The sequence below is a fragment of the Erythrolamprus reginae genome, chromosome Z (assembly GCF_031021105.1).
Source record: "Erythrolamprus reginae isolate rEryReg1 chromosome Z, rEryReg1.hap1, whole genome shotgun sequence".
Classification (NCBI taxonomy): domain Eukaryota; kingdom Metazoa; phylum Chordata; class Lepidosauria; order Squamata; family Dipsadidae; genus Erythrolamprus; species Erythrolamprus reginae.
In genome coordinates this window covers 120063934-120086293 of record NC_091963.1, presented here as the reverse complement: position 1 = coordinate 120086293, position 22360 = coordinate 120063934, and the positions used below count along the sequence as shown (strand labels likewise).

The 22360-nt window shown below is 40.7% G+C and overlaps 1 protein-coding gene across 1 annotated transcript in view; it reads right to left on the bottom strand.

The window, feature by feature from the left end:
* The window catches only part of LOC139153513 (RNA binding protein fox-1 homolog 1-like), a 57356-nt gene that overhangs the window by 20741 nt on the left and 14255 nt on the right, over positions 1 to 22360 (bottom strand). Inside the window, exons 3-4 of the mRNA XM_070727534.1 lie at positions 12941 to 13162; positions 2443 to 2586 (exon numbers count right to left, since the gene is read on the bottom strand). Coding sequence (XP_070583635.1) covers positions 2443 to 2586; positions 12941 to 13162 — 366 coding nt within the window. The remainder of the gene's footprint in view (positions 1 to 2442; positions 2587 to 12940; positions 13163 to 22360) is intronic.

Here is a 22360-nt window from a genome sequence, read left to right as displayed (position 1 = left end):
TCGCGGGCGGTCTCAGAACGTATCCCCCGCGGAAATCGAGGGAACACTGTACAGTGGTCCCTCGACTTGCGCGTTCTCGATTAGCGCGAAACGCTGCAACGCGGTTTTTCAAAAAATATTATTTAAAAAAATAAAATATTAAAAAATAATTTTTTTTTTATTCTGTTCCCTGAATGGAGACCGCCGGCCGCTCAATCGGGCCGGCAGGGAACAGAATGGAGCCTTCCGCGGCGGGGCTGGGGGAGCCGAGTCCAGCCCCGTGACATTCGCTTTCCTGCCACCCGCAGCCGAGTGATCGTGGGCTCCTTCGCAACCTCAGAGAGCTTCCTGGTTTTCGTGAGCTTTCATGCCCAGGAAGCTCTCCGAGGTTGCGAAGGAGCCCAGGATCACTCGGCTGCGGGTGGCAGGAAAGCGAATGTCACGGGGCTGGGCTCGGCTCCCCCAGCCCCGCCGCGGAAGGCTCCATTCTGTTCCCTGAATGGAGACTGCCGGCCGCTCAATCGGGCCGGCAGGGAACAGAATGGAGCGTTCCGCGGCGGGGCTGGGGGAGCCGAGCCCAGCCCCGTGACATTCGCTTTCCTGCCACCCGATTGAGCGGCCGGCGGTCTCCATTCAGGGAACAGAATGGAGCCTTCCGCGGCGGGGCTGGTAGGAGGGGAGCCGAGGGGATAACCGAGCCCAGCCCCGTGGGATTCGCCTTCCTCCCGCTTGCAGCCGAGTGATCGTGGGCTCCTTCGCAACCTCAGAGAGCTTCCTGGTTTTCGTGAGCTTTCATGCCCAGGAAGCTCTCCGAGGTTGCGAAGGTTACATCTTCCGCTGCCAGCCAGGCCATGCTGGCGGCAGCGGAACAATCGCTGGCTGTCAACTTTTGTTTTTAAAACTGGGCAGGAGCTGACTTGCCTCCCCAGTGCTAAAAAGAAAAGTTGACAGCCAGCGCTGCGAAACCTTCTTGCGACACCTCTCTTCTTTCCCCCCCTCCCTCTCAGGCAACCCATTCACATGCCATTAACTTGCACTGAGCAAGAGACTCACCCTTCTCGCCATCTCGTCGCGCGCGGGTGGGCGTGGCAGACAAAAGACTGCCGCTATTCCAGAGGGGGCATTCCGATTTTCGAAAGAGATGGGAAAGGGGCGGGGCGGCTCGAGTCACGTGACCCGGAGCGCTCCCGGCGAAATGAATGACTTTTTAAAAAAGGGGGTTCAGGCTCAGGAGGACCACGGAAAGCTGCGAAGATGGCGGCGTCGGCGTTTGGCGGCAGGGGGATTCTGGCGGCTGGTCTCCTTCGCAGTCACGTGGCCATCGTGACGGGCGGAGGCACGGGCATCGGCAAGGCTATCGCTGCTGAGTTGCTGCATCTCGGTGGGCAACGGAGCTCCCAAAGGAGAGAGCCGAGTAGCCTCTCTGGCAGCGGGCTGATTTCTCCTCCCTTGAGGGAATGGGAGAGGTGGAAGGATCGAAGCTGCCAGGTTACAGACTCTCCTGCGAGGCCTTCCTCCCTGTTATGGATGGTAGCTTTAGGACTTGGACAAGAGTGACAGGATGTCTCTGGAGATTCTCAGTCTTCCATGGTTGTCCCAAAAGTGCTTTCTTTCAAAAGGCAACTGGACTTTCTTGATTACAGTGATCTCTCGAGGGGCGAGGTGGGGGAGAACGGGAGGCTCAGCATTCCGTCAGCCGCAGCGCTGGCTGTCAACTTTTCTTTTTAAAACTGGGCAGGAGCTGACTTGCCTCCCCAGTGCTAAAAAGAAAAGTTGACAGCCAGCGCTGCGACTGACGGAATGCTGAGCCTCCCGTTCTCCCCCACCTCGCCCCTTCCGGTTTCGGCGTTCGGCAACGGAGTCCGGCGCTGGGGCCATGCGGGGCCGCTCATCCAGGGGGGCGTGGACTGGCAAGCGGCAAGCGGCAAGTGATCTGGCGGGAAGACCAAGGGAAGGTTCCTTCAGCCGCCCAACACCTGATCCGCTCCGCAGCGCGGCAGCAGCGAGGAGCCGAAGATGGGGTTTCCCCTTTGCCTTTACCCCATCTTCGGCTCCTCGCTGCTTCCGCGCTGCGGAGCAGATCAGCTGTTGGGCGGCTGAAGGAATCTTCCCTTGGTCTTCCCCGCCGCCCACACGCAAACTCCACCATCTGCGCATGTGCGGCCATGAAAAAAATGGCGCACATGCGCAGATGGTGGTTTTACTTCCGCATCCAGTATAACGCGGAAATCGGTTAGCGCGGGAGGTCTTGGAACGTAACCCCCGCGCTAATCGAGAGATCACTGTATTCCAAAACCAATGTTATTTAGATGAGTTATTTAATCTAATGAATTCCCAATTTCAAGAGTTGATCTCCCCACCCCTTTGTTTTTTTACTGAAGAAATCAGCATAAATCAACAAATTAAGGAACCCAGCACTGGCATCAGGTGATTCTCTTTAGGGATATGGGAGAACTGACTTACTCCAAACATCTGCCGCAGGTCAGGATCACGGAAGCGGAAGGGAATGTTAGACACATGTAAGCGCTTTGGCTGAGCTTTATTCTCCTCAGTTTCGGCATCCTCTGTCTCTGGAGATAGCTCAGGTGCAGGGACTTCTTCAGGTTGCTATGGAAAGGGGCGGGAGGGGAAGAAAGCAGGATCACACACATAATTTGGTCGATTCTCGCCATATTCACCAAGAAAGGGATCTTCCAAATATTGTAATTCAGCCAATGGGTGAGAAAGTTGGCTGAACTTGTCTGAGAAGAGGCTGGATTCAATTGAGGCAGTCATAAGGAAAGATGTTGGTGCAGTGGTTAGAGTGCAGTACTGCAAGCTACTTCTGCTGATCACTGGCTGGCAGCAGTTTGGCAGATCGAATCTCAGTAGGCTCAAGGTTGACTCAGCCTTTCATCCTTCCAAGGTCAGCAAAATGAGGGCCCAGATTGTTGAGGGCAATATGTTTACTCTCTGTAAACCGCTTAGAGAGGGCTGTAAAGTACTATGAAGCGGTATATAAATCTAAATGCTATTGCTGTTATAATGTGATGACTGCAGTCAATGGAAAGAAATGTAGTTGCCATGAAGTAAAAGGAAGACAGACAGCAATATCTCTGTGATAAATGTATTGACATTTATTTATTTATGCTGCCCCTCTCGCTTTGATTATGTAGGAGAAATAATAAAGGTTAAGTTACATACGGTGGCAGTGGCCCCTTGCCTCTTCTATAAAACTTGGTCATCCTCCTCCTCATGTTGAATCTTAAAAACTGTTTTTAAGCTAAAGATTTACTGAACTAGAACTGTCTTCCTCATATGGAATGACCCTTCCAGGGTTTTAGGAAAGGATGCTTCACATTTTCCTCAATCACACGGTTGAGGTTTTCAGGATCTAATGCTCCAAATCCCTTGAAGGTACCAATTGGACAGAAGACTGCTTTGAGCAAAGTCAAATTTATGAGTCCTTCTGTCAACGCACTGAGGCATTCTTCAGTGGACTTAGCCAAGACAATAAAATATTTAATCCTTTCTATGTTTCCTAGACTACTGGTTGTATTTGGCATGATGTAACAGAAGAATCAGAACTAACTCCTAATTCCTTTTTCATATTGTCTCTATCGTTTCCTATTATCTCTGTTAATTTTCAAAGCACAGCAAAAATTAAGAAATTAAAAAGCTGCAGATAAATGTAAATAATTACACATATAACTGCAAAGAATAATTCCTAGGATGATATAAGTTAAGAAGGTCCTAGGTTTGACATTCTCTCAAGTAATTAAACAATGAAGAAAAGTAGCCCATCTGAGACAGGATTTCTAGCTTAATTTTCTATCAGATGGACCTATGTTTTTTGTGCTTGGATATCTTCTAACATGAGGGAGAATTTTATAAAATCTCCAGTTACTTCAGGTATAAGTGATGCCAGCCAGGTAGATATACTCTTCCCATAATTATTAATATCCTGAACATTTTTTTTCTAGTTGGGAGGAGCTGTATTAAAGGAACAAAGAATTACAAAACTTTGATCACTTTAGGTTCCCAGGCCTATTTTTTTCCATTTAAAAACCATCCATAGAATTGTTAACTTCATGAACGGGGTCACACTAAGAGTTTCCTCATCTAGTTATATAACTACACATTAATTTTACCTAACAATAAATCTTTCAGATCTGAGGAGTGAGTTGCTTCTCGTATGTTGAAAATCCCAATTTCAATATAAATTCCATTCTTTTCCTTTAAAGGGAATGGTGTTTTCTTCTTTCCAACCTTCGCCACCCACGCATCCAAAAAAAGAATTCACCGAGAACATATTTCAATGCACCAGCAAACACTCTGTCTTGGGTTAGCGAACAGGACAGACACATGGCAGCACACAGAAAACCGTTAGTGGAGAGAAGCAAGACTGGCTGAGAGGATGTAATTTATGATAATGTTGTGGAGAAGACCAAAGGGCCCAGTGGCAGAGAACCATCCCAAACCCACATCTTTTTCTTCTCCATGCAGATGGCCCTTCTTATTTCACAATGCAACTTCCACGATGCAGCATTCTGAGAGCAGACCAAATGTGCACAGCCTATGTCTTGCAATGTCCGAAGTGCTGAAGGATTGGGGAAAGAAAGAAGAGCCAGAAGAGCAATTAATCTGGCCGGGGGTGGGGTAGAAGTTGAACTTGTCTTCAAAATTCCTGACACAGATTAGCCAGGAGAGGGCATGGCCTATAAAGGGCATGCATGATCATCTATGTGCACCTACCAGAAAACAGGCATGTACAAAAAAAAAAAGGATTTGTTGGGTAGATAAAATTTCAAACACAGATCTAGATAAACACAATTGATTGGATCCACATCATGCTAAAGGGATAGATTGTTTTTCACATGTCATGATGGCTACCATTATAGGAGCAAGCAAGTTCCCCTTTGAGCAAAACATAATGCACAAACCAGACCAGTTTATTTAAAGCAGTAGTCATATGATCAGCTAGCAGTGGCTACAGCATGAGAGATTAATTGCAAAACAAGACTAACTGTTTATGAATGAAAAGAGATACTGTGCATGGTATGTATATAGTAGAAAGTGCATTGAGAGTTCTGAATGCCTACCTATAATGCTTGCAATGCCATCTACCCGTCTGTAGCCCCTAGTGTAAAGTATTTTTAATTCTTTTGAACAGCCAAATATACTGAGAAAACTGTTTGGAGTACACTTCCATAGAACAGATCTACTGCTAGCAAACGATCTAAAACGATCCAACCCAGAAATAGGTTTGCTGTTCTATCATCCGCTTTTTATAAAAACCAGGTTATTTTAAGTCAAATTATCTGGAACATATATTATTCAGCTGAACTAATTTAATATGTGTTATGCATTTTTATTTGCATTTGATTATGCCCTTAGGCTAGAAAAATATAGCATCTCCCTTCTCAACATTTTCTAAATTTGAGGCTGCTGTTTATTTTTTCTGAAAACAGAAGGGCTCGGTCTGAATCGGAACCTAAAGCATCATTTTTTGTTTCGTTTTGTCTAAAAAAAGTACATTTAGTGTACAGCAATGTGCTTTATTCAGTATCAAACCACAGCAGACAAAAGTAATGTTTCTCATCTTTTAAAGATGAAAAACAGCTGTGGGAGGTGGTACTTTTGAGCTGAAGCATGGCAATGAAGTCAGCCTTCTCCAAACATATTTCCTGAATTTCCATTCAGATGCATGGCTCCTGAACTACTTTTCCTTGCCCAGAAACCAGGTGAACTCAGTTATGAACTGGGAGGGAATCAGGCTCAGATCAATATTCATCTTCTATGAGTCTCCCCTAGAGTCACATCCAATGTAAACACCTTTTGTGAACATGCTTAGGGAATTAGGGAACAGAACAGTGATTCTGCTTGTCTTAGCACACAATTCCTGTATTGTTACAATTAAGCACACAGACATACAATTCTAGCCACTCCCAAATGCAGACAACCCCTCCAGGCAGTCCCCCTCAGTCCAAATCTTCCCCTGTGCCCTCATTCCTCTACTCATCACAAGGGCAATATACTAGACTAGTTCCCATCATCACACCCACTTCCAGATAGCCAGAAGGATCCCCCAAAGCCACAAAGTCCTGTTTATAAAGACAAGTTCAACAGAGATTAAATTCTTTCCAATGGGGCCCAACATTTGTTGGGAGGATAAAATGCAGAGGGAGTGATGGGATAGGGGAAGGGAGTTCAAGTGTCAGGCTGAGAAGACAGGCAGGTGCAGTTGCGCAGTGAGTAGGTTAACTATTCATGTATTAATGAGACTAGAGCCAGAGAAATGTGATGGAGTCCAAGATGCCTGGAAGAAAACCTGAGCTCGGCAGGAGGTCCACACACGTTGCCATTAGCACCTCGGAAAAGGCCCTAGTCCAGGAAAGACACAAGGAGTCATTGCAAGGACAGCTTTCCTACAAGCTAGGAGCAGCTCTCATGTTCCATGAGGGAAAAGGGAAAAGAAAACAGAGATGAGTTACAATAACACCCTCTATTTGGTCCACCAAGAAAAGTGCATAAAGGATGTATCAGTAACTAAAGCATATGATATGCTTAAAAAAAGCTAGAAAACTCATATATAGAGGGAAAAAACCAGACAGGATTGCTGCTAGTCCAGCCAGCACATTCAACATACAGTATGTTAAGCATTCTAGACATAATTGACACTCAAAATGGTGGGGGGAAATTGGACAAAGAGTCATATTTATTTATAAGTACACCTTTAACAGAAGGGATAGTCAACTATGGGTCTTTAAATACTGCTGTGTTAAATTTCCAAGCATATTGCCCAAAACACAGCATGATTCAACAGTACCTAGGGTGAGGCTGGGGGTCACACAGAGTCTAATCCCAGCAACATCAGCCTGCAGAAGCTAGGAGGTAAAAGTAAAAAGACAAGTTGCAAGCATATGGCCCAGCAGGATCAAAGCTCATTCTCCCTTGAGGTATTTTGACATTTATTCAGTGAAAGGAAAACAAAAATCAGAAATTGCCTGGCTGTACAAGAGCCAGGTGCTGAATTGGCAAGCAGGGTTGCCAATTTTTGAAAAGTCCCTACAGTTGTCTTTAAAACAGAATTATAGGAATTAGCTTGTGATTATATGGCTATGAAAAAATTGCCCTGCTGATTTCTGCAACTTATGTATTACTGTTAGAAACACAAGAAAAGGAGAAGTGATTTGAATCCCCTACCCATTTATTTTTTTCTGGGCAGTTGGCAACCCAATTAGTTTGGATATTAAGCTAGAAGGGCAGAAAGTAAATTAGAGTCTGTGAAAGAGGCTTGCATAGAAAGAAGCATAGAAGCTTTGGGCCAGCCCCCAGGATGCAAAACACCTAAAATTTTAAAAGTGATTTGGCATTTGGGACTGAATCTCTCTTCCTGGCCACGAAATGATGGTAAAAACAGAAACAAATGCCAGCCTAATTTTCATCCTGTTGTGAAACACCCACAAATCTGCTCAAATGAACTCTGCATTTGGCAAAATGGTGGTTAATTTGCTAAATGTATTTATTTATTAATTTTTATGTTGGCCATCTGTCTAAAAGATGACTCTGATAGATCTTATCTTATCTTTACTTCAGGAGATATATGCCAGGATGTTTTTGAAAAAGGCTCCATTATGTTCATTTATTTATTATTATTTTGTCACCTGGGAAAGGGGAACAAGTGTTGTTTGGACTTCTTGTATTGGTCATGAAACAGTCTCTGGCCTTCTCTGCTTACAATTCATCAGAGGACTTGGTGTCCTTGAAATGAGACTATCAGCTATGTGCCACTTGTCCATGCAGAGATAAACAGCTGCTGGTGAAGATGGTGAAAGATTTGGGGCAGGGGGAGGAGGTGAAAGAGATAGAGCAGGGAATTTGATACGGGTGCAGCTGTTGGCTGGAGAAAGGCGTTATTACCCAATATGGTCACCACCAAAGCCACTGCCTCAATTACTGGATTAGAGAGGAGGGAGAAGGATTCTGTGGCCTTAGGAGGTGGAAAACTAAGGAGATATTTCAGGAATCACCCAAATTAGAAACTATTGGATCATTTTGACCAAGAATTTCAGGTTTCCTACTCTACTCCAAGCTACTTTCCTACTCTAAATTACTTGGAGCTTAGCACCCAAGGCTTTGGATTTGAAACCTTTCTGTTCTGCCCATTTGAAAGATAATTGCCTGTTCAAGCTGTTCAATTTTTTCCTGGCCAAAGATCGTATTTGGCCTTAACAGTAAATATCCTCCCCCACCCATTAGCAAGACCAAGAGTTATTATATTTCTTTTCTAATATTTAATTAAGTAAGCAATCAATACACTTACTCTCGGGTTGTTATTTCTTGCTTTTGCCACTTTCAATTTGATGTATTTGGTGAGGCAACACATAGCCCTCAATTTTATTCTTTTGACACATGGATTATATGTATTGTCAATATTATCTCTCAGGACAGTATTGGCAATAAAGCAAAAAACCTGAAATTGAACAAATATTAAATTGTCCATCAATGAACATTTCTCTGGTCACAAAAAATAAATTAAGGCTACCTCAGGCAATCCAGAAGGGATATTCATTTTCAAAGCTCTGTTCAAATTAATATAATCACCCTTATTACTTTATAAAGAAAGATACATTTGCTAAGGTATGTTGTGTGTGTTTTAGCCATCACAAATGCTTTACAAATAGATAGGGCACAGGCTTTGACCCTCCTTGAAAAGCTACTATTTAAACTAATATTTAACTTCACTGCTCACTCTTAGCCCAAATAGTTTTCAACAACTATGTGACTCTTATTGTAATGACAGCAATCTCTATTTCCATATCTCTCTAATGTTTCAGTTTGTGAAAGACCATATGACCATAGCAGCCCTGCTGGGAGGAAACTATTCAATAGTAGCACTTACAAATCTCAAGATGTAGCCCCCAGTCAAAACACTGGAGGATTACTAAGTAGTTAGGTTGTTAACTAGCCAGTAGATTGAAGGAAGAGGGAGGGAATCTGTTACTCTTCGGATAGACTGTAATATCCACACTGGAATATCCACTAGGTTGCCTCACTGAGCTTGTCTCTCTAGCAGAAGTTTGGAATATATCTGTATTGGTATGTCCTGTTTATTAATTACAACAAATTATCAAATTGCCCTTAAGGGACCAGTTATGGTTGCAACATTTTCAGTACTATATTCAATATATTTTAAAAAGACACGTGAGATTCAGCACTGAAAATTGCCAGCAACCAAGTAATAGGTATGTCATAGAAATGTGAGGGAGTCCAGCAAGAGCTGCAGGCTAGATTTTATCATGCATCAACATCAAAGCATAATGCTTCTCTAGAGAACAAAAGAGTCTTGCAGCTTATTTACAGAGAACAAATATATTCTGAAAACTGCTGGAAGTAATGCCTCTACTAACACAGTCAAAAAGCAAACAGACTCAACTCATAGTGACTGCGAAACTTCCTGCTGGGATTTAACTGCTTGAGCCATTCCAGGGTGGGGGAAAAGAGAATATTGATAGCAAAATATCTCAGGCAAATTCTGTACCTGTCAAACAAAGTTGATGGGAAAAGACACTGTCAAGGCAGAAAGATCTTACTTCAGGATTAAGCATGCATACATTAGGGGCATTCACACTGCAGCTCCCCATATAACAAATTTGATTTTCCCCCCTCTTCTTTCTAGAGCTCTGGTATGCATGAAGTTGGAGGGCAATGAATCAATGTTTCTGTTTGAGTTCAGAGAAGCATCCAAACATTCTGCGATGTAAAGTTGGAAGAAACTGGAGCGCTATGGAATTCCATACTCTCTTCAACCATGGCTTAGGAGGAATGGAAATGATAAGAGAGTATTTAGGTTCCTATGACCATAATTCCAAAAATGCCAGAAGCATTAGAAAGGAGGTGGTGCAGGATGGGGTCGTGGTCTCTAGATAGAAAGTAGTTGGCAAAATCAAGGATATATTAGCCTTCATCTGCCTGTATTATTTTAAATAATACAGTGGTACCTCTACTTAATAATGCCTCTACTTAAGAACTTTTCTAGATAAGAACCGGGTGTTCAAGATTTTTCCCCTTCTACTTAAGAACCATTTTCTACTTATGAACCTGAGCCTGGAAAAATTTCCCAGGAAATTTGAAAGCAGCATGAAAGCCTGGCCTGTTTACTGCCATTCCCCTGGGTTTCTTCACTCGTGCGCCGGGTGTATCGGAGCCGCATGCTCTTCCTCGCCGCCTCAGTCTCTCTCTCTCTTTTTTTTAAGCCTTAAAGTTTTGAATTTTTTTGATTCCCCTCACCTTACCTTCTTCCTTCGGCAGCGACTGTCCTCCTCCTCTTCTTCTTCCTCCTCCTCCCACCCAAATTTCGAGCTTTTATTTCTTTCCTCATAGGTTTGCATGCATTATTTGCTTTTACATTGCTTCCTATGGGAAAAATTGCTTCTTCTTAAGAACGTTTCTACTTAAGGACCCGGTCACGGAAAGAATTAAGTTCTTAAGTAGAGGTACCACTGTACCTCCTTCTCAGTCCCAAAGAAAGCAACCTTACTTACTGTCCCCACCCTACTGGTCTTCTGAAAAGCTGTAAAGACCTGGCTTTTCCAGTAGGCCTGAGGTCATTGATCAGATGGCATACCATTGGGATCTGACCATGGTTTTTTAAACAGATTTTATTGTTAATTGTTGGTTTTAATTGTTCTGAACTGCTTTTTAAGGGGTTTTATATTATATTTCTGTGTATTTGTTGTGAGTTGCCCAGAGTCCTTTGAGAGTTGGGTGGCATACAAGTCCAAATAAATAAATAAACAAACAAACCTTACTTTAGGCCTTAAGCTAGCGATCCCTTCCAGATTCTTTTTGGGAATATTAAAGGAGGGAACTAAACAGGATTAAAACAAAACAGTCTGTCATGGCAAAAATAAATTTATTTGTATCAACTGCTTAGTGGTTTGTTATTTGTTAACTACAAGGCAGCCCTGTATGAGAACAAACAATAACAAGTGAAGTCCTTGCGCGTTGGGAGTAGGGAGTAGAGAAGCAATGAATACTGTTGGGTTCACAAGGTTTTTAAAAATGGAACAGAAAGGACCAGAAGTGGATTTTGGAGGGCAAGGACTAACTTTTATTAGAGTGGGCAAAAGAACTAAGGATCGACTCGAAGTCTCTTATAGACTTGTAAAAATGGAGGTGGGGAATGAATTTGTAGCTCATGGTTTTAATGATTAGACAGGATAGATTATAGAAAGACTATTGTTATATAAGTTAAAAGATTAAAATATAATTGTACTTCTAACTATGGTGAAGAATATCAGAAACCACTTATTTGCATTTCCCCTTCTATTTTTCAACTTTTTTCCTTTTCTTGCTTCTTCTTGACCTTTTCATTTTCCCTTTATTTCATATTAGCTTTTATGTTTAAAAAGTGTCAATAAGAATCATACAAAAGAATTATAAAAAGAAAAAAAGTGAAGGTTTGAGCTATATTATGAACTGATGATCTAAGAACTTAGTAAAATTGATCCATATATTGTATTATGTCTTGTGACTTTCCATCTTAAACTTCACAAGCATGCATGGAGAGTGAATAAGTACTAGATATTCTCCAGAAAGTAAATCACCATTTACAGATGCTCAATGAGAGCTTTTTTCAACGTTTCAAAATTTCTTGAAAGTCCTGATACACAGTAAATTCAAGATCCTGAATAATTTATTCTGTTTTAGGTTAGGTTTTGATGTATTGATGTACATTTTTCCCTAAGAAACTGGGATTAGGATAAGAGAAAGTAAATTTTGCTTGAATGGAGGGGGGACAGAGGAAGCTAGCAGATAGCCAAGAAGAATCTGAATCCTACGAAAATGTACAAGCTAGCAAATGGCTGTGGCAATGAAGGTGTCAACAGAGACCCAGGTTTTTGCCTAGCTTTAACTTAGAGTGTATAGTTGATTACTTTAGGAAGTGTGTGTGTGTGTGTCCCCTCTCTCATACAGACTCAGGATTGCTATGATGTGAAATGTAGGAGGGAATTTATTCATGCCATCTTGAGCTCCTGAATGAAAGGATGAAAACAAAATTAATAAACTAATCCTTGGAAAAAGAGCAATTCCCTAGAACTGGCAGATATGAAAAAAAGGAAAAGGAAATGTGCATGATCCTAGAGGAGTTGGTGATAGTACTGACTGAAATGTATCTAAATCTAAAGGACAGTCTGATCACCTACTATTAACAATACTACTGCAATAAGACTCAGCAACATTTACATGCATCAGAAGTTCAGAGATATGTAATGGTTATTCCATATTTCTACAAAATGAAAAGTCTAAGTTAAGCGTTTTCTGGCTCTAAATATATATCTTTTGATAATTTTGTTCATCTCCAGTTCCTGCCCCCTCCTAGAAATGAAGGTAGCTGCTTGGTGAGAGATGCTCTCCTCCACTGCTTCAGTCATACTAAAGCTTTCATTCAGACTTGGAAATCCAAATGGCTGGTGCATCTAAGGAAGCCCCAAGCATTCCAGGAAGGTAAAAGTTCAGCAAAGTCTTGTACGCCAAATATTGTGTATGGGGAAGCTCTACTTTAATCCACTCTCTAAATGACCCTTACCTTTCAGAAAACCCAGCCATCAAACATGTCACTGTGAATGATGCTATCCCTTTCATGATGCAGCAGAGAATTTTGATAGCTAGATAGTTAACAAATAGATAACAGGAAAATTTAACATATCATGGTTCAAATACAGAGATGCAGGAAGATGATGTAATGAAAATTAAATGCAGTCCAACTAATACCCTTTATAGTTTGTAATGTTTTCTCTGCCAGGGAGAATGTCAGACCTTGTTCTAGTAGCAGAATATTCTTGAGGAATACCGGTACTTAAGAAATTATCAGCATTACTATGCAGGCTAAGACCTACTGCTGATTTCCAAAACTACCCCAAATTGCCCTTGCCATGACATTTCCTTCATGAGGGCTAGATAACCAACCACTTACGGCAGGGGGTGGAGGCAATGATAGAGGATCCGATGCAGTTGTGCCTTGCTCAGGAAAGATGCGCAGGCTGTGATCCAGGGCAGTTGGAGATGGGTACTCAGATGGGGTGGTGTGAAGATGGTATTGTGGGGGGAGCCGGGCCTGGGGTGGCGGTGGTGGATACTGGGCTGGAAACGTCTGTGTCATGGCATCAGTAGGTGGTACTGTAGCATCTGGACTACCCTGCAGGAAGTAAAAATCAGAATAAAATGAAGTTGACCATTGCCCAACCTGTGAATCAAGAGAAGCAAAGGAATTGTTTTCTGAAGCAGACTCTTGAGAATAAAATATAAAATTTCCATATCCACTATATATCAATTATATTAATAGAGAATCCTACAAACCATCTCTTCCTTTCAAATATACTTTTTGCCTCTCCAGAGATTTCAAGTTTTTTCTAACAAATATTATAACAAGGATCTCCCCTCTATTTCCAAAGATCCTGGAAACTTTAATTTTGTGTACACATTTGACTGTATGTGTGAAGCTGAATTTCCTAATACAGTACATTGGGAAAAGCTATCCCATCATTAACCCTTCAAGAGAGGGCAAGTTGAGAAACAGAGCAATACTATTATTATAGGATATAACAGCAGAATTTTGAAAGCCTGGGTTTCCAATCCTTCCCCTTATATAAAAGAGAATTAAGGCAGAGTTGACTTTTTTTTTCTTACCCCTCTTCCTTCCCACTGCTCAGCTTCTAAAAATCTTGAACTCCTTCAAAATCAACCCTGTCCTCTCCTGCAATTTTTTTTAGATTTGTTTTGTTTGTAAGCAAAACAATAATTGGAAAGCTGATGAGACAAGGATAACAGATTACATTAGCCATGCATCGAATATAATAGTGAAGTACAGTATAGAATTCCAATGTCTGAATGTAGGTATACTACAGAATATATCCACACAATGCACACAAAGTACTGTACAATGCACATTCAAATCCTGACTTAGCTATAAAAGTGGCAAAGTGAAATGAAATGCCCTTACCCTCAATAATGAAAGAAGCCCTAAATTCATTCTAATGCTCATGATATAACAAACATCTGGTTGTATAAGTAGGACGCCTGTGAAACAGAGCAAAAGGATGCCTACCTACAATGCACAAGGTTCTCCTCTCCCCTTAGTTTTGCAATCCGTGCGATCAATTGCTTCCCCTTCTAATTCCCTCCCCCGCGAGAAGAACCAAAGGTCCCAGCTTCCAAAGACTAGGCAGAAGGAAAATTCGGAAAAGTTTTCAGTATTTCACCCACCTACACCAACAGGCCCCATCCCTTGCCACCTCTGCTGCGAACCGCTGCCACGCAAGGAAGGATGCTTGGGGAAGGGGGGGGGAGAACACCCACCCGTCCGACGTCCCTTCCTCGGCCCATGCCCCACGACTATAAAGGCATCCCTTGTGTGTTTCTCGCAGCCAATGAGCATGAACTTCAGCACGCACGGCTTCTCGGATTGGCTGCTTTCTTATCAGCTTTCCCGCCCACGTTCTCTCTGCTCTTCTTTTTGAGCTGCTGAACCGAGTCTTTTGTCTTTCAGCTGTTTGAAGAAAAGCGGTATTGGGCGGCGGAAGAGGGAGAATGGAAAGATTTTTCTTTCTTTCTTTCTTTTTTCTTTAAAAAAAACCCCAGATCTGATTAAGGCGACTGCCGGCAGCTGCAGATTTTTTTCTTGGAATTTGCAATTTGTCCTGCGGTGGCTTACCACCTGTCCCACCTGTCCAAATGCAAGCTTGGGGATTAATCAGGAGCTGGAGTTGGAAAAAATGTAAAACTGAGAGATTCTTGAGAGGTAAATTGATGTCTCAAGTAAAAAACAGGCGAAATTGTTTTGCCAAAAGCATCTTTAAAAAGCCACATTAGTTAATCCAGTGGCTGCTGGATTTTTTGTTCAGCAGTTCCCATCATAACTGGAACTGACAATTAATCATAAGTCATGACAATTGTAAAAGAGTCACCCTATGACTAAATCCAACTTTAGGATCATTTTCATGGTGGTGTTAAGTGAACACTGATCTTTAAGCAAATCCATTGTTCACTATGGGATGGCTGCAAACAACCATAAATATGGGCCAGTTGATGAGCGCCAAAAAATGAAGTTATGTGATTGCAGAGTGATAATGTCAGAACTTTGAAACATGGTATTCAGAAATCCATCGTAACTTTGAATTATTGTTAATTATCTGGTCATAAATTGAGAACCAACTATAGGGAAATAGCATTTATATTCATGGCATAGTTATGTGAATGATTTTAAGCAGGGCTGCACACTGTAGCACTTTGATTATTAAAATTCCATTTCTTTTCAGTATTATATGTTCATCTCACATAGCATCCAGGATTTTAACCAAGTGCTGATGCTGAGGTTCACCTACATTAATATATAAAACCACATATAGGCTGAATTTCAGGCTGTGGCAACCAAGCGGATTTTACAAAGATGTATGCTTAAAGAGGACTGATGAAAATAAAAGTAATTAATTAAAATTGCTGTACCATATTGAAGATGATTTTTCAGTCTTCTTCTTACAGATTTTTTTGTCAAAAATAGAAACAGGTTGGATAGATAGATACAAGAAGAATATGAAGAAATTAAAAGTCTAGTTGTTTTCTAAGATAGTAAATGTGTCCCATAATTGAATGCTAAGAAGAAATATGTTCCTATGAGAAAAATTGGTGGCAGGAATAAAGATTTTTAATTTTGCCCTAATCTTTACAATGTTGATTTGGGGTTAAATTTAAATGTATCATGGTTAATTGATTAAATTGAATGTATTTTTCTTTTATTTTCAAGTTACTAACCTCCATTTCCACTTTCTAATTTACTTAGTGCATTGTGAGAATAGGATAGTTTTTGTCTCCTTATCCCTTCAATTATTATATTTGTGAAATCTCAACTGTTCACAGAAGACCTACACTGTGCATTGATGTGTACAAACACATATGGTTGCACATACAAGTTTACAAAAGTAGGACCAATCAGATTTTATTAAACAAATGTAGAAAGAGTTATGTAAGTTCAGTCACTTTAGTAAAGCTAAACTGATGTCTTAGCAAGTTGTGTGAATATTTAATTATTTAGTCATTTAATGAATATACTGCTGTAAACTGCATAGATTCCACACAGTATACAACAATAAAATAGGAAATAAAACTTGGACTAATGGAATAATAGTTCAGATGAGACTGATCTCCCCCCCCCCAAAAAAAACCCCCAACCCTCTCTACAAATACAGTATGTTCCATTTAACTAGTTTTATAGATAATTAGGTATGCATTAATTTGGTCTCCAGAATCAAAGGATCAAAGATAGAGACCTCTAAGTATAAACTTGTATTGGGGGCATATAGTCCCTGGAGAGGGGAGGCATATAAATCCAATAAATAAATAAAGTATAATTTATTGTGATGCATGAATCCAGACATTTAAGATTTATAAATCAAGATTTATGACTTAGCATCATATATGACACTGCATATCTAACAAACTGTCACTTAAGTAAACAAATCATAAGTAAACTTTGATTTAAATAGTGTATAAACTCAAACATTAATTGATATTCCTGAAAGAAAATTCATTGTTGTTTTGGTACTAATAACATAAAAACGTTAATTTTTTGAACATAATAATTTCATACAATCAAACAATTCTTCTATAGAAATAGTCCAGTGTTGTATCTAGGTTTTATTCCAGTATTCAAAGTGGACCAAAACAAAAAGAACTGGACATATAAAATGTGGAGGCTGTACACAGAGTTGATTCAATCTTTTTGTTTTGATTCCCAGCCCCCCCTTATTTTTTTTTATTTTAAAAAATACTTGCAAATGAAACAAGATAAGCTGAAAGTTGTTTTAGAATAGTAAACCAGTACGGTATATTTCTAGTAAATGACTCACTTGCCTGCTTAGCAGGCCCACTTTCCACCTCCACATCAGTCTTCATCTATTTCTGTAACTGCAGAAGCACAAGAGTTGACTTTGTTCCCAGATTTGTCCTTTGACCTACGTTGGCTAGAATTTACTTTCATTCCCAGTTTTATACCCCACAAGAAAAAAACCCCTTAAATTAAAAACTCTTTCCTCTCAAAGAAAGACGGGGAGGGAGAATGAGAATGATATGAAAATGTCAATTTGCAAGCACAAGTTTGTAAATTTTCTACCCTGGACACATATTTTTTAATTCCATTCCCCCAACATCATACTAAGCAGAATAGGAATGTAATCAGTGCAAAAGAGTGTCTCAGAAAGGAGTAAAAGTGTCCACAGTGGTAGGTGGATAAGCAAAATCAAGATGGACACATCAGAAAAATGGGTGGGGCTTCTATTGAATAGTTCCAACTGCCATCTTATCTTAACCCTCAATACAGATGTCCCTGCTTGAGAAAGAAATGGCTTCATTTTATTCTCTGTTAATCTGCAATAACATTTTAAAGTCTGCAGAAAGTCAGAAGTACTATAAACAAAAAATTCTGACATAAAATTTGAACTGCCCAAGAGATGGAGAAAGACTTTGTCAAAGCAAATTATATTCAATATAATTTCTATGCCACCCTGAGTTGCTTTGAGAAGAACAGCATAGAAATCTAACAATAAATAAATAATCATTTTTTTAATTTACAAGTGATGAACATTTGAAGCTGAAAGTAAGTTTCAGCACAAGATAGACTACAGTATTGCTTTTCTTTCCTTTAAAAAAAAACAAAACAAAAAACCCTGCTGTCTCGTTTGCCCTAGGGAGATTTTTAAATATTAGCAACTCATTGCAAATGTCCAGAGAATACTCACTAAATCCTAGTCTTACTGTGGTAAAAAAAGGAAGAGTAATATACCGTAAGCACTTTTAATTTGCATTTCTCTAGTGTCTGAGTGAACATATGGAAACTCAGTCCATAAACTCTAGAAACAGCTGTGTTGAGTGATCTACTTGAGTATTTTGCTCTGTCAGTGTGACAACTGTTTCAAGCACTGAACACACGGTACACATCCCAACCTGTCTGCATGCTATTATCCCTCAAAACTGTGTTCCCTAGTTGTTTTCATGATAGGAGTTTTGTGTAATTAAGCATTTTACATTTTGTGCAGCATTAGAAGTGGATCTGTCAGGCCCAAGCCATCGTTTTGAATTAGAGACTTTGGCCTGTCACAAGTAGAATAATACTGTGGGAATTGGGGAGGGGTGGTTGCATGAGAGGGAAAGATACTAGCCACAACAAATTCTTTCCAGAAGGTTCAAGATCATTGTTTGTTCAACACCAGCTGGAAGTACGTTGAGGCAACTAGAGTGATCCATGTGATGAACTTGTGGGTGTGGGAATGGGGATTGAACTGGGGTAACTGGATGATACCCTAGCTGATGCTTTGTCACAAAACCCCCAATATGACAGACAGAGGAAGGGATCCACCCTATCATTTCCTCTTCCTTGATGCAACCCAAGGAAGTGAGAAAGTAGCGCCAGTCTTCACTAGAAGCCAATCCAGGAGACCCAACCCATGGAGCCAAAGAGATTGGGGGGACAAATTGAAAGCAGACTTGCCTAATGACCCTTTGTTCAATAACCATAAAGAAATTCTAACCCTGAAGGAAGAACTGACTTGGAAAGGGACTGTATGTACCTGTCAGTCTCTAGCTAGAGATACTCCAGCAAAGCCACACCCTTAAACCAGGAGGGCATTTTGGCTTCCTAAAAATGCTGCACTTTGCCTGAAGACAGTTCTGGTGGCCAAGAATGAAAGCACAACAAGAGTTGTGTCTCTTGTGCCACCAGGAAACACAGATCAGGTAAACCACCCGGACTGCTACAGCAAATCGCTGACCCCAGCAAGCCTTGAGAGGAAACAGCGATGGAATTCATAGTGGAACTCTCCGAGAGCAAGGGGAACACAGTGATTTGGACTCATTGATTTGTTCTCCAAACAAGTTCACTTTATTACCTGTTACGGGTTGCCGTTTGCTAGATACCTACCTAAGTTGTTCCTTAAACCTATTTACAGACTACATGCAGTCCCAAGGAAGTCATCTCTGATCGGGGAGTACAGTTCACTGCAAAGTTCTGGAGTTCCTTTGGGCTATTGGATCCACACAAGGGCTTAGCTCAGTATTCTATCCTTCCACTAATGAATTAATAGAGAAAGCCTACACTCTAGTGGAACAGTACCCCAGATGCTATGTGGACTACCAACAGGACAAGTGGGTGGAACTGCTGCCTTTTACAAAAGTGGCTTAATACAATGCTGCCCATAGGAGTACAGGACTGATCTCTTTCCAGGTCACCAGTAGTCAAGATTTCGTTCCTATGCCTGTATTACCTACAGAACCTCCCTCTTGACTTCCCTAACAGAGTGGATGGAGAAGCTAAAAAAGGGATGGGAAGACACCAAGAAGCAGCAAAAGCCTACAAGAAGCAAGCCAACAAACATTGGTTATTTCAACCTCTTTTTAGAGTGGGGGATAAAGTCTTTTTGTCAACCAAATACATTCAATTCAGAATGCCTAGCAAAAAGCTAGGACCTAAATTTTTAGGCCCTTTCCCAATAATAAAAGTGATAAACCCAGTCACTGTGCAACTTTTATTACTTAGAATTCTAGAGGAACTACCCAGTATTTCATTGCAATTTACTTAAGCCAGTAATTGGGACCAATATAAGACCTCACACCCTACCACCACCTCCCCCAGTGATAATACAGCAGGAGATGCAGTGAAAAAAACGTTTTAGACTCCCATATATTTAGAAGTCAAGTACAATATTTAATTTATTGGAAGGGATACCCTTTGTATGAGGAAACCTGGGTTAAAATTTGGAATGTAAAAGCTGACAAACTGATTAAACAGTTCCATGAAAAATATCCAAACAAACCAAAGAGTCCCCTTGTGGGGGGGAAGGAGGGCATTGTTTTGAGTTAGAGACTGGCCTGCCACAAGTAGAATAGTATTGTGGGAAATGGGGAGCGGTGGTTGCATAAGAAAGAAAGATACTAGCCACAACAAATTCTTTCCAGAATATTAAAGGTCATCCTTTGTTCAGCACCAGCTGGAAGTACACGCGAGGATTGTGGACGTTGGGACAACCAGAATGTTCCATGTAATGAACATGTGGGTGTGGGAACGAGGGATGAACCTGAACCTGGGTGGAGAACCGTACGGAAAGTTACTATCAGGATGAGTACAGTTCGTAACCAACATGGCTCTGTTAATAAATTGGAACCTGGAAGAAGGCCAAGGTTTGGACTCTGATTCCTCGGGTGTTATCTGGAACACAGTTAGGGGAAGATTCTTCTACTTAAATTGGCAGAGAAAATTATAGCTTCAAGATTTGTGACAATGACTACAGCGTGGACAAAATGTCAAGTGGAGACAGCTGGGTCATAGACCTCTCTGCTTTCTTTAAAATACATGTGATTAAGGAGGACTTAATTTCTTAAGATAGAAAAATTACCTCATCTGCTCAGGAATAAACAAAAGATGGTTTGAAATTATAATGCCAGACAGTCTATTGAATTCCCAAAGGTGCTTTTTCAGGAGGCGCCTTTTTTCTTTGAAGACTTTTTGCTTCTCATCCAAGAAGCTTCTTCACCTCTGACAGGATAGTGGGGAATGGAAGATTTAATTCTTTTCATTCCTCACTATTCTGTCAGAGCTGAAGAAGCTTCTTGGATGAGAAGCAAAATGTCTTCAGAGAAAAACTAAGAATGTCCAGTTGTCTCCTGAAAAAAGCACTTTTGGGACAACCATGACCTGGATGACCGAGAATCTCTACAGACTTTTAGTCTGTTGGATTAAAAGGCAAATGCTTAGCAGCTGAAGTTGCCAACTGCAGAGCTGTTGGTTGTCAAAACAAGTGTTTCCTTGTTCGCCAGAATTACAAACTGCACCATATTATAAATAAAGCATATACTATGTCATACTGGTTGCTGTGTACTTATTTGAGCAGGAATTCTGTTTTGGAAGACTACTGCCCACCTACCAGGTATCTGACCCTCCAAAAAATAGTTTCATTAAAGTCTTCTGTTATTAATCCATCTTCATTTTGGAGTTCGCAATTTGATCTGCTAAAATGTGTGTGTGTTTATGTGTAATCAAAAAACACGCACAGGCAACAGCTGAAGAGAAGCTTAGCCTGATAGGAGGGGTACTTTATGCCACCTGTTTTCTAAAAAGGTCTTTCTCCATCCCATGGGGAAACTAAGGGAGAATGTAGATATGGATGACATTTGCCAGCCATTACTTGCTCAGAGATTGATGTACTTTCTATCACCCCATCAAGACAAAATCTCTGTCTTGCAAACAGTATCACCAGGTAGTTTGAAAACCAATCCCCCCCCACTCTTTCTTATCATAACTGGCTCCACTTCCAGCATTTATAAATAGCTCTATTTGACTACAGCACTTTCTTGTCACTCACTGCTCAAAAGGGCAGGAGGGGTTGGGAAGACAAACACGTTTGTAAATAGAACCTATATCAAGGAATTTTCTGAAGGTTTGGAGAAAGGATTGATGAGGGGCCTTTGGCAGGAAACTGGAGTAAGGGTTGTTAAGTGGACTTCTCTTTTGGAATCTTATAGAATTCCAGTCATAAATAGTATACAATCCCATTTCACAAAGCTCTAATGATTGGAATAATATTGTATCATACAAACTATTGTTGTACCATTATGAATTGGGAAAATACTATTTTGATATTTTTCCTTGCATAGCAGGATGCTTTATATGTGACTAATTTGGTTCCTTTTCCCCCCTTTCTTATATCTTGCAAAATTAAAAAAAATAATTTTACTGTTAATGCTGAGGGTGTTTGCTTTGTTTTGAATACCAAGAGTAAAGCTATTCAACATGTTTTCAGGCAAACAGTTAATAAATCTGTGACTTTTCCATATATGATTCTGATATGATTGCCAATTCTAAGTAACTGCCAGTCGTTGGCAAGAATCTATTCAAGATGAAATTCTTTTCAAGAAGCTTAACTTTGTATGAGACACTAGCACAAGAATATGTAGCCCAGCAAGCTGACTGTGAAATTTGAAGCCCAATACATTTGGTAGGCACCAAGCAGGAGAAGCATGTGTTAGACCACAATCAGCATCTACTGTGTAACCATTGCAAATTTGACAAGGACAGACACTATTTGCAATCTCTTAAACTACCTTTGTCTCTATCTTTTTGTTTTAGATGCTTTGGGAAAGAATTTATAACTTTTTAAATTTTTAACAGGGTGGTGGCAGCAACAGGTCCATCTTGACAGCAAAGTTTATATCAAATTTCAATTTTTGTTTTAATGCACGTCCTGTTTTTTACATTAATAGAATGCTCAAGGAGTCTAACAACAATGTGGGGTGGGGTTTTTTTTGTTCTTGTTATAAAAATAATTCCAGGAATCCCAAAAAATATTCAGCA